The sequence below is a fragment of the Mauremys mutica genome, chromosome 9 (assembly GCF_020497125.1).
Source record: "Mauremys mutica isolate MM-2020 ecotype Southern chromosome 9, ASM2049712v1, whole genome shotgun sequence".
NCBI lineage: Eukaryota > Metazoa > Chordata > Testudines > Geoemydidae > Mauremys > Mauremys mutica.
Window position 1 is genome coordinate 97,717,001 of NC_059080.1, and position 12,694 is coordinate 97,729,694.

At 48.7% G+C, this 12,694-nt stretch overlaps 2 protein-coding genes across 14 annotated transcripts in view; one reads left to right on the plus strand and one right to left on the minus strand.

Moving 5' to 3' along the window:
• Positions 1–12,694, minus strand: part of VWA5B2 (von Willebrand factor A domain containing 5B2) — a 66,396-nt gene that overhangs the window by 51,986 nt on the left and 1,716 nt on the right. Inside the window, exon 1 of one of the 12 annotated variants that reach the window (XM_045029975.1) lies at positions 3,383–3,656. The exons of 10 other annotated variants lie outside the window; for them this stretch is intronic. The gene's annotated coding sequence lies outside the window, so the exon portion shown is untranslated. Of the gene's footprint in view, positions 1–2,806; positions 2,971–3,382; positions 3,657–12,694 lie in introns of those variants that run through there. One more of the 12 variants, XM_045029976.1, reaches the window with a different exon arrangement.
• Positions 4,609–10,949, plus strand: LOC123377281. Of its 2 annotated transcripts, none has more exons than XM_045029985.1 (3): positions 4,609–4,783; positions 6,584–6,625; positions 8,052–10,949. In XM_045029985.1, the coding sequence occupies exon 3, from the start codon at positions 8,073–8,075 to the stop codon at positions 9,252–9,254; it is 1,182 nt and encodes a 393-aa protein (XP_044885920.1). In that variant the 5' UTR covers positions 4,609–4,783; positions 6,584–6,625; positions 8,052–8,072; the 3' UTR covers positions 9,255–10,949. The 2 variants fall into 2 exon arrangements, with proteins under 2 accessions (XP_044885920.1, XP_044885921.1); XM_045029986.1 differs by lacking the exon at positions 4,609–4,783 and adding an exon at positions 5,429–5,447.

Here is a 12,694-nt window from a genome sequence, read left to right on the forward strand (position 1 = left end):
CACCGGTCTGGGGGGCTCTGAATTTTAATTTAATTTTAAATTAAGCTTCTTAAACATTTAAAAAACCTTATTTACTTTACATACAACAATAGTTTAGCTATATATTATAGAATTATAGAAAGAGACCTTCTACAAACATTAAAATGTATTACTGGCACGTGAAACCTTAAATTAGAGTGAATAAATGAAGACTCGGCACACCACTTCTGAAAGGTTGCTGACCCCTGATCTATAGCATATATACTGCAATATGCTGCTACTTCCCTTGCCTATTTATATACAGTACTGTTACATTTTCTTCCTTGACTATGGAGTATATGTATGCTAACCCATATATGTCACCCCTGAAGTACACATACTGCAATATACTAACCTCCATAGTATATGGTATATATTGCAGTATATTTCTCCCATGCCCTGTACAATATATACGTTGTAGTATGCCACCCCCTACAGCAGTAGTGTCAAAATTCCAGGTGTTTGAGATCTTTATCTAGTCTTCAGAACAGATTCAGATGCTGCAAAATGCAGGCTTTACATTTTGTAAAAGGATGTTTCTAGCCCTTACAGATGCTAAGAAAAAATTCCAAATGTGACCCAAGTGTAAACTCCCTGGAGCAGGAACAGTGACTCCCAACGCGTTTTCATGGTGTACAGCATAAGATTATGACTGAGGCCTCCTGGGGCTATTGCAATACACATTAAACAAATAATAAATAAAATAATAAACAAAATAAAATAATAATAATAAGAAGAATGGATGAGTGATGTCTTCCTAAAGCTGCTGACAACCTGTAACAGCTTTGAGAGATGTGAACTGCCTCCATTCATCTCAATGGGGTGTTAAAGCTAACAGCTAGATTTTAAAACAATTTATATGCACATTTGTGTTCCTAGTTTGCACACTTACTGCATGTCCAAATTAAGTAATTGCAAGCACAAACAAATAATAATATAAAAAAGGATAGAAACAGCAGTGTGCCCAAAAGAGTATGACATAATTTTTCACTATTGAGTAATGCTGAATGGAAAGTAATTTTACTAATTTAGGGACCAATCCTGCCAACATCCTCAGGTGTAACTACACCAGTTCGATGCGACCTTTGGATTCCCTTACACTGGGGGAATCCCCAATTGGCCAGTTAACCTGGTTTTCCATCAGCTTTGTAAGGCCTAAGCAGTGGAATGGGAGTCAGGATCTGGACCTTTATCCTTGGCTCTCACATCTTTCATTCTGGGCTTTCTGAACTGAATTGTCCCAAAGGAACACGCCTGATTTAGGGGGGCCCAGATGGGGATGTGGTCATAGATGTAGTTGAGTCCTCATCCACTGAATGCCCAAAAGATCAGCCCCAGTACTTTTAACTGAACTATCATTGGAAGCAGACTGGGATGCAGAGTTGTGTGTGTGTAATTATTTACCTATTGACAAAAAATGTGCTAGATGCTTAAACAGTTAGATTAGGCCATCTGCGATATGGTTTGCAGAACCAAATCCAGTATTAGGCCAAAAGGCATAGCTATCCACAAAAGTGGCTCTGATTCTGATTTCAACTGACAGGTGTGTTTGTCTGGTAGCTCAAAAAAAAAAAGAGGGGAAAAAACAGAAAAGAGGGCTGAGGGACAAGAAGAAAATGGGAGGAGGGAAAATTCAGCAGGAAAGAGATATGAGGGTGCTGAGAGGAAAAGAGAGGGAATGGAAGGAAGGAGAACATGAGGAGAGACGCAAGGAATGGAGTTGGATGACCATATCTCGCCATCTGTATCATGCTACTGTGAAACTGCCACTCCATTTCTGTATGCAGTCTAGTTGTAGCCATGTTGGTCCCAGGATCTTAGTGACACATGGTGGGTGAGGTAATATCTTTTATCAGACCAACTTCTGTTGGTGAGAGAGACAAGCTTTCGAGCCACACAGAGCTCTTCTTCAGGTTTGGGAAAAGTACTCCCAGAGTCACGGCCAATGCAAGGTGGATTGTTTAGCACAAGTAGACAGCACATATTCTAAAGGGACCAAGGTAGAATGGCCCATTAATGCCTCTGCAGTCATAGGACAAAAAGAGGCGGTTCGTGGGTTACAAATTGCTGTAATAAGCCTTCCGGTCATGTTGGAATGAGATGGCTCCTCCCCTCCCACTCTCCATTGTGCTAAATTATTGAAACTTCCCCTCTCCTGTCTGGATTGTGCTGAAGTGGGATGTCCCCTTACTTTCCCATCTGAATTGTGCCAAAGACAGAATAAAGGAGATGGCGTGTGCTCAGCAGCCGGAGTAGGAACATGCCCTCTAGGGTGGCAGGACATCCCTCTGCTCCACAGATTTTTAATCAGGGAAGCAAATCCCACACAGCTGCTGCTATGCTCCCATGGCAACTGTTATTTTGCCTTTTGATATTAAGCAGCAGAAAGTGCAGTTGACAAGGATCTGTTAATCTGCTGCCTGCCTGAAAGGAATAAGGTGTTCCGCAGAGCTCACATGGCTGCTGTAGCCAGGAATCCAGAGGAGTGGAGCACAGCAAGGTGATCCTGCAACAGCTGGTGTCTATAAAACAGGCTTTCCCTAGCCCTACACTGAGATACAGAACATCCTTCATCTTACTGGTCAACTTTCTAACAACACACTGCAGGGATTTGAACAGCCTCAAAAAAAAGGGGGGCGGGTGTTGAAATGTTTGAAATGATGGATTTTCTGTTGTTGAATTTGAGAGCAGAGCTATGCAAATGTGACATTGTCAATACATTTGATCCAGAGTGAAATTTCACTTTTTTAAGCCTGGTTTTATGCAACAAAATTTGACACACTCGTACCTCTAACCCTCCAAGGAAACTACGAATGTTCCTGGAATTTTCCCCATGTAGAAGGTCCTCACACTCATAAAGTTCACTTTGTCCACATAAAAGTTGAAGCATAAACATTTTCATTTTTGGTGAGCAAGGAGACAGCCTGATTTCTCACTGGTGGCAAGACTTCCACAGACAGCAAGGATTTCACTCTTCCTTCTGCTTGCCAGTGACTCGCTCATTTAAGAGATGAGCCTCTTTGTGTTGCAGCTGTGCATTCAACAGGGCCCAGTCACCTGTCTCTGTAAAACACGTCAGGGCTAGCCTTAAAGGGCCTGTTCTGCCAAGTGTTGTGCTGTTCTCTGTATAGTTGAGTGAATGATTCCCTCTAGTGGGAAAATCCAGCTATGCCCATTAAAAAGGCTCTAGCACCCTGTAAATGTTTTCAGTTTCATCCCTTGCTGTTCAACTTCAGAAATAACCCACAGCCAGTAATGACTTAGCATTAACCATAGGTAGGGATGAGCTCCAGCAGAGACAAGGAGCTCCTCTCCACAAGCATCCTTCCCTTCAAGCACAACTGTATTACCAGGCATTGCTGACCTTATGGTGCTCTGCGAAGAATTTGTCTCCTGCTGCTCCATCAGTCTCTCTCCCAATCAGCTCCCCCATCACATTGTTCCCCTCCCTTTGCTCCAGTCTCAGCACCATCACTCTGCTCCCCCTGGATATTTATGCAATGGGGACCATCTGCTTTGGAGATATTTCATCCCACACTTCCTATCCTGGCTATCCCGCCACCTCCTTAGGGTGACCAGATGTCCCGATTTTACAGGGACAATCCCGATTTTGGGGTCTTTTTCTTATATAGGCTCCTATTACCCCCCACCTCCTGTCCTGATTTTTCACATTTGCTGTCTGGTCACCGTACCTCCCATCCCTGTGTGGTGCCATAGCCCTTCCCTCTTCCAGCTGCCCCTCCCCCCTCCCTGGGCCATCAGGAGTCTCCCCTCTGCCAACACTGTGCCACAGTCTTCTCGACCGCCCCTCCCCTGTGCCACGCTCCTCCCTCCTTCTCCCAACCCCCCCTTCCCTGTGCCACGGCCCCTTCCTCTCCCAACTCCCCCAGCCAGGGGCGGCTCTAGCCATTTCGCCGCCCCAAGCACGGCGGCACGCCGCGGGGGGCGCTCTGCCGGTCGCCGGTCCCACGGCTCCGGTGGACCTCCCACAGACGTGGCTGCAGAGGGTCCGCTGGTCCCACGGCTACGGTGGACCTCCCGCAGGCGTGCCTGTGGATGCTCCACCGGAGCCGCGGGACCAGCGGACCGTCCGCAGGCATGCCTGCAGGAGGTCCACCGGAGCCGCCTGCTGCCCTCCCGGTGACCGGCAGAGCGCCCCCCGCGGCGTGCCGCCCCAAGCACACGCTTGGCACGCTGGGGCCTGGAGCCGCCCCTGCCCCCAGCCCCATGTGCCACAGCTCCTCCCACTGCCAACTGCCCCCCTCCTGCCATAGCCCTACCCCCCCTTCCCTGTGCCACGCTCCTCCCTCCTTCTCCCAACCCCCCTTCCCTCTGCCAACTGCCCCCCTTGTGCCACAGCTCCTCCCACTGCCAACTGCCCCCCCGCCATATCCCTTCCCTCTGCCAACTGCCCTTCCCCCCTAGTGCCACAGCTCCTCCCACTGCCAACTGCCCCTCCCAACTTCTCCATTTCCCAACCTCCCCTCCCCCTTCCCCCTTCCAACCCCCCACGCCATGGCCCCTCCCGCTCCCCACCGCCCTCCGTCCCCCTGCCACGCCCCCCTCCGGCCAACTCCCGACTCTCAGGCGGCAGCAGCGGCGGCTCTCGGGCTCCTCCCGTCACCCGCTCCTGCAGCGGGGGAAGGAGCCGGGCCGGTCACGGGGCCCGGCCGGGGTGGAGCAAACAACTTCTCAGGAGAAACCGAGGGCAGCGGGTGTTGGGCGAGGAAGTGTCGCGGTGCAGTCCCGGGGGCTCAAGCTGGGGGTGAGTTCCCTTCCCTGCTGGGGGGCGGAGTGGGGTAGGGGCTGGGTCCCCTGCCGGGGGGCCTGTTGGGGGGGTAGGAGCTGAGTTCCTTGCTGGGGGGCAGGATGCGGTAGGGGCTGAATCCCCTGCCGGGAGGGTGGGGTAGGAGCTGGGTTCCTTGCTGGGGGGCACTGTGGGGTGAGTTTCTTGCCGGGGGGCATGTTGGGGGGTGGGGTAGGAGCTGGGTTCCTTGCTGGGGGGCGGGGTGGGGTGAGTTCCCTGCTGGGGGGTGGGGTGGGGTGGGGTAGGGGCTGAATCCCCAGCTGGGGGGGTATGCTGGGGGTACGCTATAGATGCCTGTGGGTCTGAGATCAGTGATGACCTACAGGTCAAAGGCTCTGCTCCCTGAGCTGTTCATGGCCCCTCCTTGGCTCTACCACTTCATGAATTATAACTCACAGACAGGGATGGTGCTCAGTCTAAAATGAAACCTAACATCACTACAACCCTTCTATCCTTCAGGGGTGGTTTACGGAAACCCACAGATAACTGAGCAAACCTCTGCCAACCAACTAACACGTGCAGCATTAGGAATAAGCCTGCTTGGGGACTGTATTTCAAGAAGGGATCAAGTTTCACTTTTAATCTAACAGGCTTGTTTTGAAGAGTCTATGGGGTGAGAATGGTAAGAGTGTAATCATGAAAAATTCGCATTTGGATGCTCTGTGAATTACAACTGCAGAGTGAGGCATAAATAAACCCCCTTCCCCGGACAGTCACACCCATGGATGCTGACTAGAGCAGTTCAAGTCATCCTGACAGATATGCCCGGACTTGTTGGCAGAAGGAACTATTTGCGTCCCTGGAATCTGAACACTTTTGTCTTGTCATATCCTGGCACTGCAGCTGGAAAGACAGGGTGGGACCACTGAGAGAAACATGGAGGGGGAAGCCAGTTTTAGGACTATAAAAAAAAAAAAAGTGGTGTCACCATTTCATCCCAAGAAAATTTCACCCTTCTAAAGATTATAATGAAATAAACCGCTGGGCCTGTTTGCAAAATGACACTGGCATCCAAAAGCCCAACCGAGCCACTAAACTGGAGAGCCAGGATATCAGGTTTTCAAATCGGGGTGGAGGACAAGATAATGGCTGGAGGGTTACTCAGGGGGATCAGGTACATGTCAAAAGTCAAAATAGTGGTTACAATTTTTCAGTTCTTTAATTACGATCTTTTAAAACTTCATTATTACCTTGTCAGGAGTGTTCATGCCACCCCGTAAGCTAACCTTCAGCCCCAGAACTGGTGAAATTGACTATTAGTCCTTACAAATCTAAGGTTCCCCAGTGTGGAAGAGAGGCAAGCTGGGGCATGTTTGCTGAATAGGATTCAGCTGTTGGCTTTTAATAACTTTTCCTGCCAAAAAGGGAAGTGAAATCCCAGAGCACTCATCATTTCAGTGCTTTGATTTCTGAAGAGTCGTGGCGCAAGTGGGCCTTTGGGGGGTGGGGAGGAAATAAACACACTGGAGGAGATTGGGCATTTGTTTGTTACCTTGGGGCTCTGAAGCACTCTAATCCCCTTTATCTCTATATACACAGCACTGAAACTGGGCATGACCCTTCATAGGCCAGCAGAGAGGGAGTCTCTGCCGCAGGAGCCTCTGATATATTCTCTGGAGCTTTTTTACCTAATGAACAATCCAGTGGACACTTCCTTTAAGCAGGTTGAAAGATACATGTGGTCAGAGGCAGCTTGGACTAGTAAAAGGAGCTTACTTGACCCTAATTCTTGCGGTTTCTCTTTTACATTTCTTGCAGATTGGACAGTGAATCTCCGTGGAGGCCCTGGTTAGTTAGCAGGTTAGTGCTGCTGCTGTGTTAGAGTTGCACACACTACTGCAAAAGATTGGTTGGTTTAAAAATTTACGGAAATGTTACTATGGGGATTTTAAAGAGTTTTTACAAAAGTCTTGAGTGTGGGACCAAGCAGTTGGCATTTCTCTCTTTAGTATTTGGGCAGCACTTTCAAGATGGAAAGAATCAGCTGTTAGAACCTGGAACAGACCCACTCTCTGGATGATCACCAGTCTGTTGTGATTGAATTCAACCACTAAATCCCACATGTTTCTGAGCCCCTTGGATTTGGATAGAGACTAATAGCTGTTCCTAGCTCTGGGTCTTTCGGGCATACTCCCAGGTACTCCGAGATCTTTCTTGACATCCTGAAAACAGTGGCACAACCCACCCAGTCCCCCCAGTTGTTTAGTCATGTTCCCCCCAGAGTTCATGGGCTCTGGGAGCTCTGGTTTTCTAGTTAAACCCTTCAGGATCAATGTGGCACTGAAACAACGAAAACAGGCTTAGCAAAGGAATTTCTTAAGCGCAAATACTTTACTCTTTAAAAGCACAAGAGAGTTACAGATCTGTGGAAAACAAAGTCCTGAACACAATACCCATTTGTCTGATCTTACCACCTCTGTGACTCCTGGGTTGGGTCTGAGTCCTTAGGCCTGGCAGTAGAATGACCTCCCTTCCTTAGAGAAGCACCCCATATAAAACAGTCAATGTTGATTGCCCTCAATTGCTCTCTCAGCTTTTCAGATAGATAAATAAATATAAATAAAAAATACAGATACAGTCTGTCCAATAGGTGTCAAGGCTGTGCTACAAAATGGATGCTCTAAACTCTAGTCAAAGTTACATTCACCAATGGTGTCACAAAACAAAATGGGATTAATAATGACTCAGACAGCTCCCTAAATGTTCACACCAGCTATTATTACATTCCATCCCCTCCCATCCATCACAGTTCCAGCTCTCATGAGACAGTCCTAGCTTGATACCCAGCCCTTCCTTCTCTGACCCCTCTCTGGGTCAGCTCCAGTTCAGTTCTGGACTGGCTTCATTGGGTCAGTGCCATGCATACTGTGGAGGTGCAGGACGCAAGAACCAGCTCGCTGCTCGGAGGTCAGACATCATACAGCCCTAAAGAAGAGGGATAAAGGGATAGGTGGGGCATTGATGTGTTTGCATGCCCTTTTCCCTGGCTTGTCTGGCAGACGCCACAGCCTGGGGAAGGGATTTGCATAGGGACAGCACAGAGATAAAAGTGTCATAACAGCTTAATATGGAGATACAGACAGATTCTTGTGGAGGGCAATAGGAGTCCTGCCTACATGGGGCGAGAAGGGACGTAACCCTCCTGAAGCCTCAGGCACAGAGGCCAGAGCTAGGAAACCAACCTGGTCGATGGATGTACATTCACCTTTCTCTTGTGCCCACACAGCGTGACCCCTGACACTGAACAATGGGGAGACCCAGGAAAAACCCTGACAGCACAGCCTCACCTCGTCAGGCTGCAACTGTGCCCAAAGCCACCCCAGCAGCACCCCGTTCCTCTGCCGCCTCTACCCAGGCCAAGACAACACCCACAGCCAGCCGACCTAAGAGTGCTCAGGCTGCTGGGAGTTCAGGCACCAGCAGGGCACAGACAGACAAGCCAACCAGCAGCACCACTGCCAGAAGAGCCAGGCAAAGCTCTTCCCAATCAAGGGCCACTGCAACACATGGCAGTGATCAAGGAGACACCGAGATAAGCTACAGAGTGACAGCTAAGAACCCCACAGTAACTAGTGGAGGGAAACCTTGCTACACAACAGCTAAAGCACCTGCTGGTGCTGACCCCTGCCTGGGAGGGAGTCAATCCAGCCGCTCTCGGGCCAGTACCACTGACCGGGGCAAAGCAAGCAAATTTTCCTCCCTGCTGACAAGAGAAGATGTGGTGAAAGTGGAGAGGGAAACCCGGGGCCAGAGGGATAATCCCAAGTGGTACGAGTGGCGGGAAAACCGAATCACAGCCTCAGTCGCACCCAGGATCGCTAACAGCAAGTTTGTCAATGGCAAGAGCTCAGAGGTGCCCCAGTCTTATCTCAAGGCTGTGGTGAGCTCCGGTTCCAAAATGCAGACACCAGCCATGTCCTGGGGCACCCGAAATGAGAAAAAGGTAGTGCAGGCATATGAGGAGCTCCAGTCCAGGACAGGTAGGCCTGTGAAGGTGCAGGAGTGTGGCCTCTTCATTCACCCAGGGAAGGAGTGGCTCGCAGCCAGCCCAGATGGAATTGTCAGAGAAGCGGATACAGGGAAGCTACTGGGGCTGCTGGAGGTCAAGTGTCCCTATAAGCACAGAGACAAGACAGTGAAAGAGGCCTGTAAGGACAAAGCCTTCTGCCTGGAAGTGGATGGTGAGTCCTACTCCTTGAAAAGAAACCATCCCTACTACACTCAGGTGCAGTGCCAGCTGGCAACAACAGGCTTTGACAGGGCTGACTTTGTGGTTCACACCAACAAAGATACAGTCATCACCTCAGTGGACTTTGATGCAGGGTTCTGGGAGAGAACTGAGCCCAAGCTGGAGAAGTTCTACATGGAGGCTGTGATTCCCCACCTGGATGAGAAGAGAAGCAACTCAGTTTGGGCTAAGGAAGAATAAAGTAATTGGGACATCTGGCCACTACCCCACCAGGGACTTCTGTCTTCCAGATGCCATGATAGATTAATGGACTATCTCTAGTTCTGCCACAGCAGAACTATGGAAGCTGGAACATGATACCTGCTGAGTCCTGGTCTACATTTAAAAATTAGAGCTAACTAGCTACATTTGTTCCCTAAATGCTTTAGTTATGTCTGCCTAACCTCCAGTATAGACATGACTAGGTCTTCTAATGAACTAGTTCCTACACTGAGCAGTAACTATCTCCAGTACAGCTGCAGCACTGCTGCTGTAGTGGCTGTAATGTAGACATTGCTTGAGACTGGACTCTTCCTTCCTATTTAGATTGTAAGCTCCCTGAGGCAAGGATTGTATCTGCCTGTGTCTCCTACAGGAGTGGCATTTAGTGCTCCGGGATTGAACTGATTGCCTGTCTGTGTAGATGACGTCACCTTTCTCTCAACAGTTGCCCTCTTCCAAACTGCTTATTCCAGTGCCTGGCACCTGCTGCAAAGTATCCCATCTCTGGGGAAATAAGTTGGTCTGTCTGTGAAATGGTCTAGTTCAGGGTTTAGAGAAGAAGGTGGGTGAGGTAATCTCACCCATCTTGTATGTCTCATATCCTGGTGCCAACACAATTACAACAAAACTGCATAGTTCAAGGTTGTCTGAGGAGGGGGCAGGATTCCATTTAATGGTCTGGGGTGTAAGTTCAGGACTAAACTTGAATTTTAGTCCACCGAGGAATCCTTGCTGCTGTCAATGGCAGGTTTGCCAAGATCAAACAAAAGGTATGGACTTTAATGGGTAACTGAACTTATAATTATGGGCTGTATTGTCAATTCAGCATCACTGAAAGGGATAATGTGTTCTGCTTTAGATAGGCTGCTGTTTCTTCTCTTGCCATCTTCCCTCAGAACCTCTTTCCCACAGTCTGTTAAAATGATCAGCAATTAACTTGTTAACTGCTTACATTTAAAGTGTTAGTAGGGTTTGGAATCCCCCCCTTGCCCCATGATAATGTGAACCATGAGCACAGGCATGTAACTGGTGCGATTTGCCCCGTCCCTGATGCCTGTCCCTTTTGTGGCATGAGGGAGACCTTGGCTTGTGTGCACCAGGTTGCAGCCCCTTTTCTGGCTCCTCCTGGACCCACTTTTGCATTTTCTCCCCGCACCTTCTCATATACACACGCCCCATCCGTGGTCCCACAAAGTCGTGGGACCTCCTTGTCAACCTCCTAGCGATGGTCAAAGTGGCCATCTATATCGCCAGGGAGAGGATGTTGGCTGAGGGGGTTCTCTGCGACTGTTCCATTCTCTGAGGGGTCTTCAGCCGTGGGTGGGCTTATGTCCACCCACTTCTCCCCAAACCCAATAGGACCCCATGAGAATTTGGGGGAAGGGCTTGCATCTCAGAGCTACTGTTTCAGGCTGTCTGCAGATGCAGGAAGACAACATTGCATCCATCAATTAACCTTTCAAATGTGAACCAAGTATAACTACACAACCATGAGATTCCCCCGAGATTTTTTTTTAAATGAAAGCTTATTTCTTCAATAGCTGACTCTGCCATGTGTGTCCCAGCAATAGGTAGAGCAGCCTATGGCTTTGAAATCACTGTTTTGGTTCATTTCAGTTGCTCCTATTTTGGAAACTAAAGTGTCTAAATAAAATATTCACTTTGGGTGATTCTCTTGTGATTTGTAGAGGGAACCAGTTGTGGAGCTGTAATTAACCCAGGGGGACTGGATAGGGCACTACAGCAGAGGGGCTCATTACCAGGAGTGGGTGTCTGCTCTCACACACAAGGACAGGACACCTATTTTGAGCTGCTTGTATTAACATACGTGCCTGCCTCCCAGTTTCTCCCATGGTTGAACTGGTGCTTTCAGTGGGTGTTGGAATTCCCCCATTTCCAGAGTTCCCCGCAGCACAATGGGAGCCAAGCTACCACCCCGTAATCAATAGTGCCATGTACATCTCAAACAGAAATCAAGAAAACAGCAGTAATTTCACTCCCAAGGCCCTAGATGAGGCCTGTTTTCAGCTGATTACATCATAGATGGGGGGGGAAATGCCATCAGTCATATCTCTCTCTCTCTCTCTCAACCTGGGCCTAGCAGATACATTCTAGTACTCTAGTCTGAGATTTTAGTGCCCCAGCTGACTATCTCCCACTTCTTCCAGTGGAAGACTGCATCTGAGTCTGATCCAGCTCAGAGCCCTGGTGTTCTCCCTGTTCCTTACACTACATTTATGTTTGCTCAATTTCCCCTCGTTCTGCCTAGTTTTACACACCCTTGCACTTCCACAACCATTTCTTTCCCAGGGCAAGAGGCCTGTACTCTTCAAACACATGTAGACGGAGTCTTCCATGCTTTGGATTTTTAACTCCCAATGAAGACTGAGCCATGGTAGAAAAAACATGGCTAGGGATCATTCCCACCCACTGTGCTCAGTCAAAGTTGAGATTCAGTGAAACTCACCCCCAAGTGGGATTAGAGGTGAGGCCATGAAACCAAGACAAGGCCACAAGGATTATTGCAAAAGTATTCTATTATATACATATCACTCCAGCCATACTCCACAAGGGAAGGACCAGAATTTGCTATTTTACATCATTTCAATAAAAACCTGACTACAAACTATAAAAGTGTAAAGCATTTAATGGGCCTAGGTTTCCCACTGCAGGAGATGGGTACAGGGAGTGAACCCTCCCAATGCGGGGGATTGCTGAGTGATGGGGGAGATGCCCCATATGCCCTTCCCCCAATAAGTGGTCACATGGGAGCCAAATGCACAAGTATGAAAAAAACCCTTTAGAAAAATAAGAGTGGAATTGTGATTTTAGGTTCCTTCCATGTCCCCTACCCCTCCAAGCCCCTGGTCACCCCAAAAAACAGGTCCAGCTCAGTAGGGACATGAATCCCCCCAATGCACAAGCATCAGAACAGCTACCGTCATATGAGTAAACCAAGGGCCTCCAACACAAGGGGAGTGGAGTCTTTGAAATGCAGCACAGAAGGTGCAAAAGGTACATGGGTCTCGTTCTGTGTGGGAGGAGGAGAGTAAGGAAGAATTAGAAAATGGGATCTGATTCTTAGTGCATATGGAGCTCCCAAGAGACCAACCAGCTCAGTTATGTGCTCCCCCTGAAGAAGAGACAGAAGAACAAGGAACAATCAGTTTCACACATACAGAATGGGAAGAGACTGTCTAGGAAGGAGTACGGCAGAAAGGGATCTAGGGGTTATAGTGGACCACAAGCTAAATATGAGTCAACAGTGTGATGCTGTTGCAAAAACAAACATGATTCTGGGATACATTAACAGGTGTGTTGTGAGCAAGACACAAGAAGTCATTCTTCCGCTCTACTCTGTGCTGGTTAGGGCTCAACTGTGTCCAGTTCTGGGCACCACATTTCAAGAAAGATGTGGA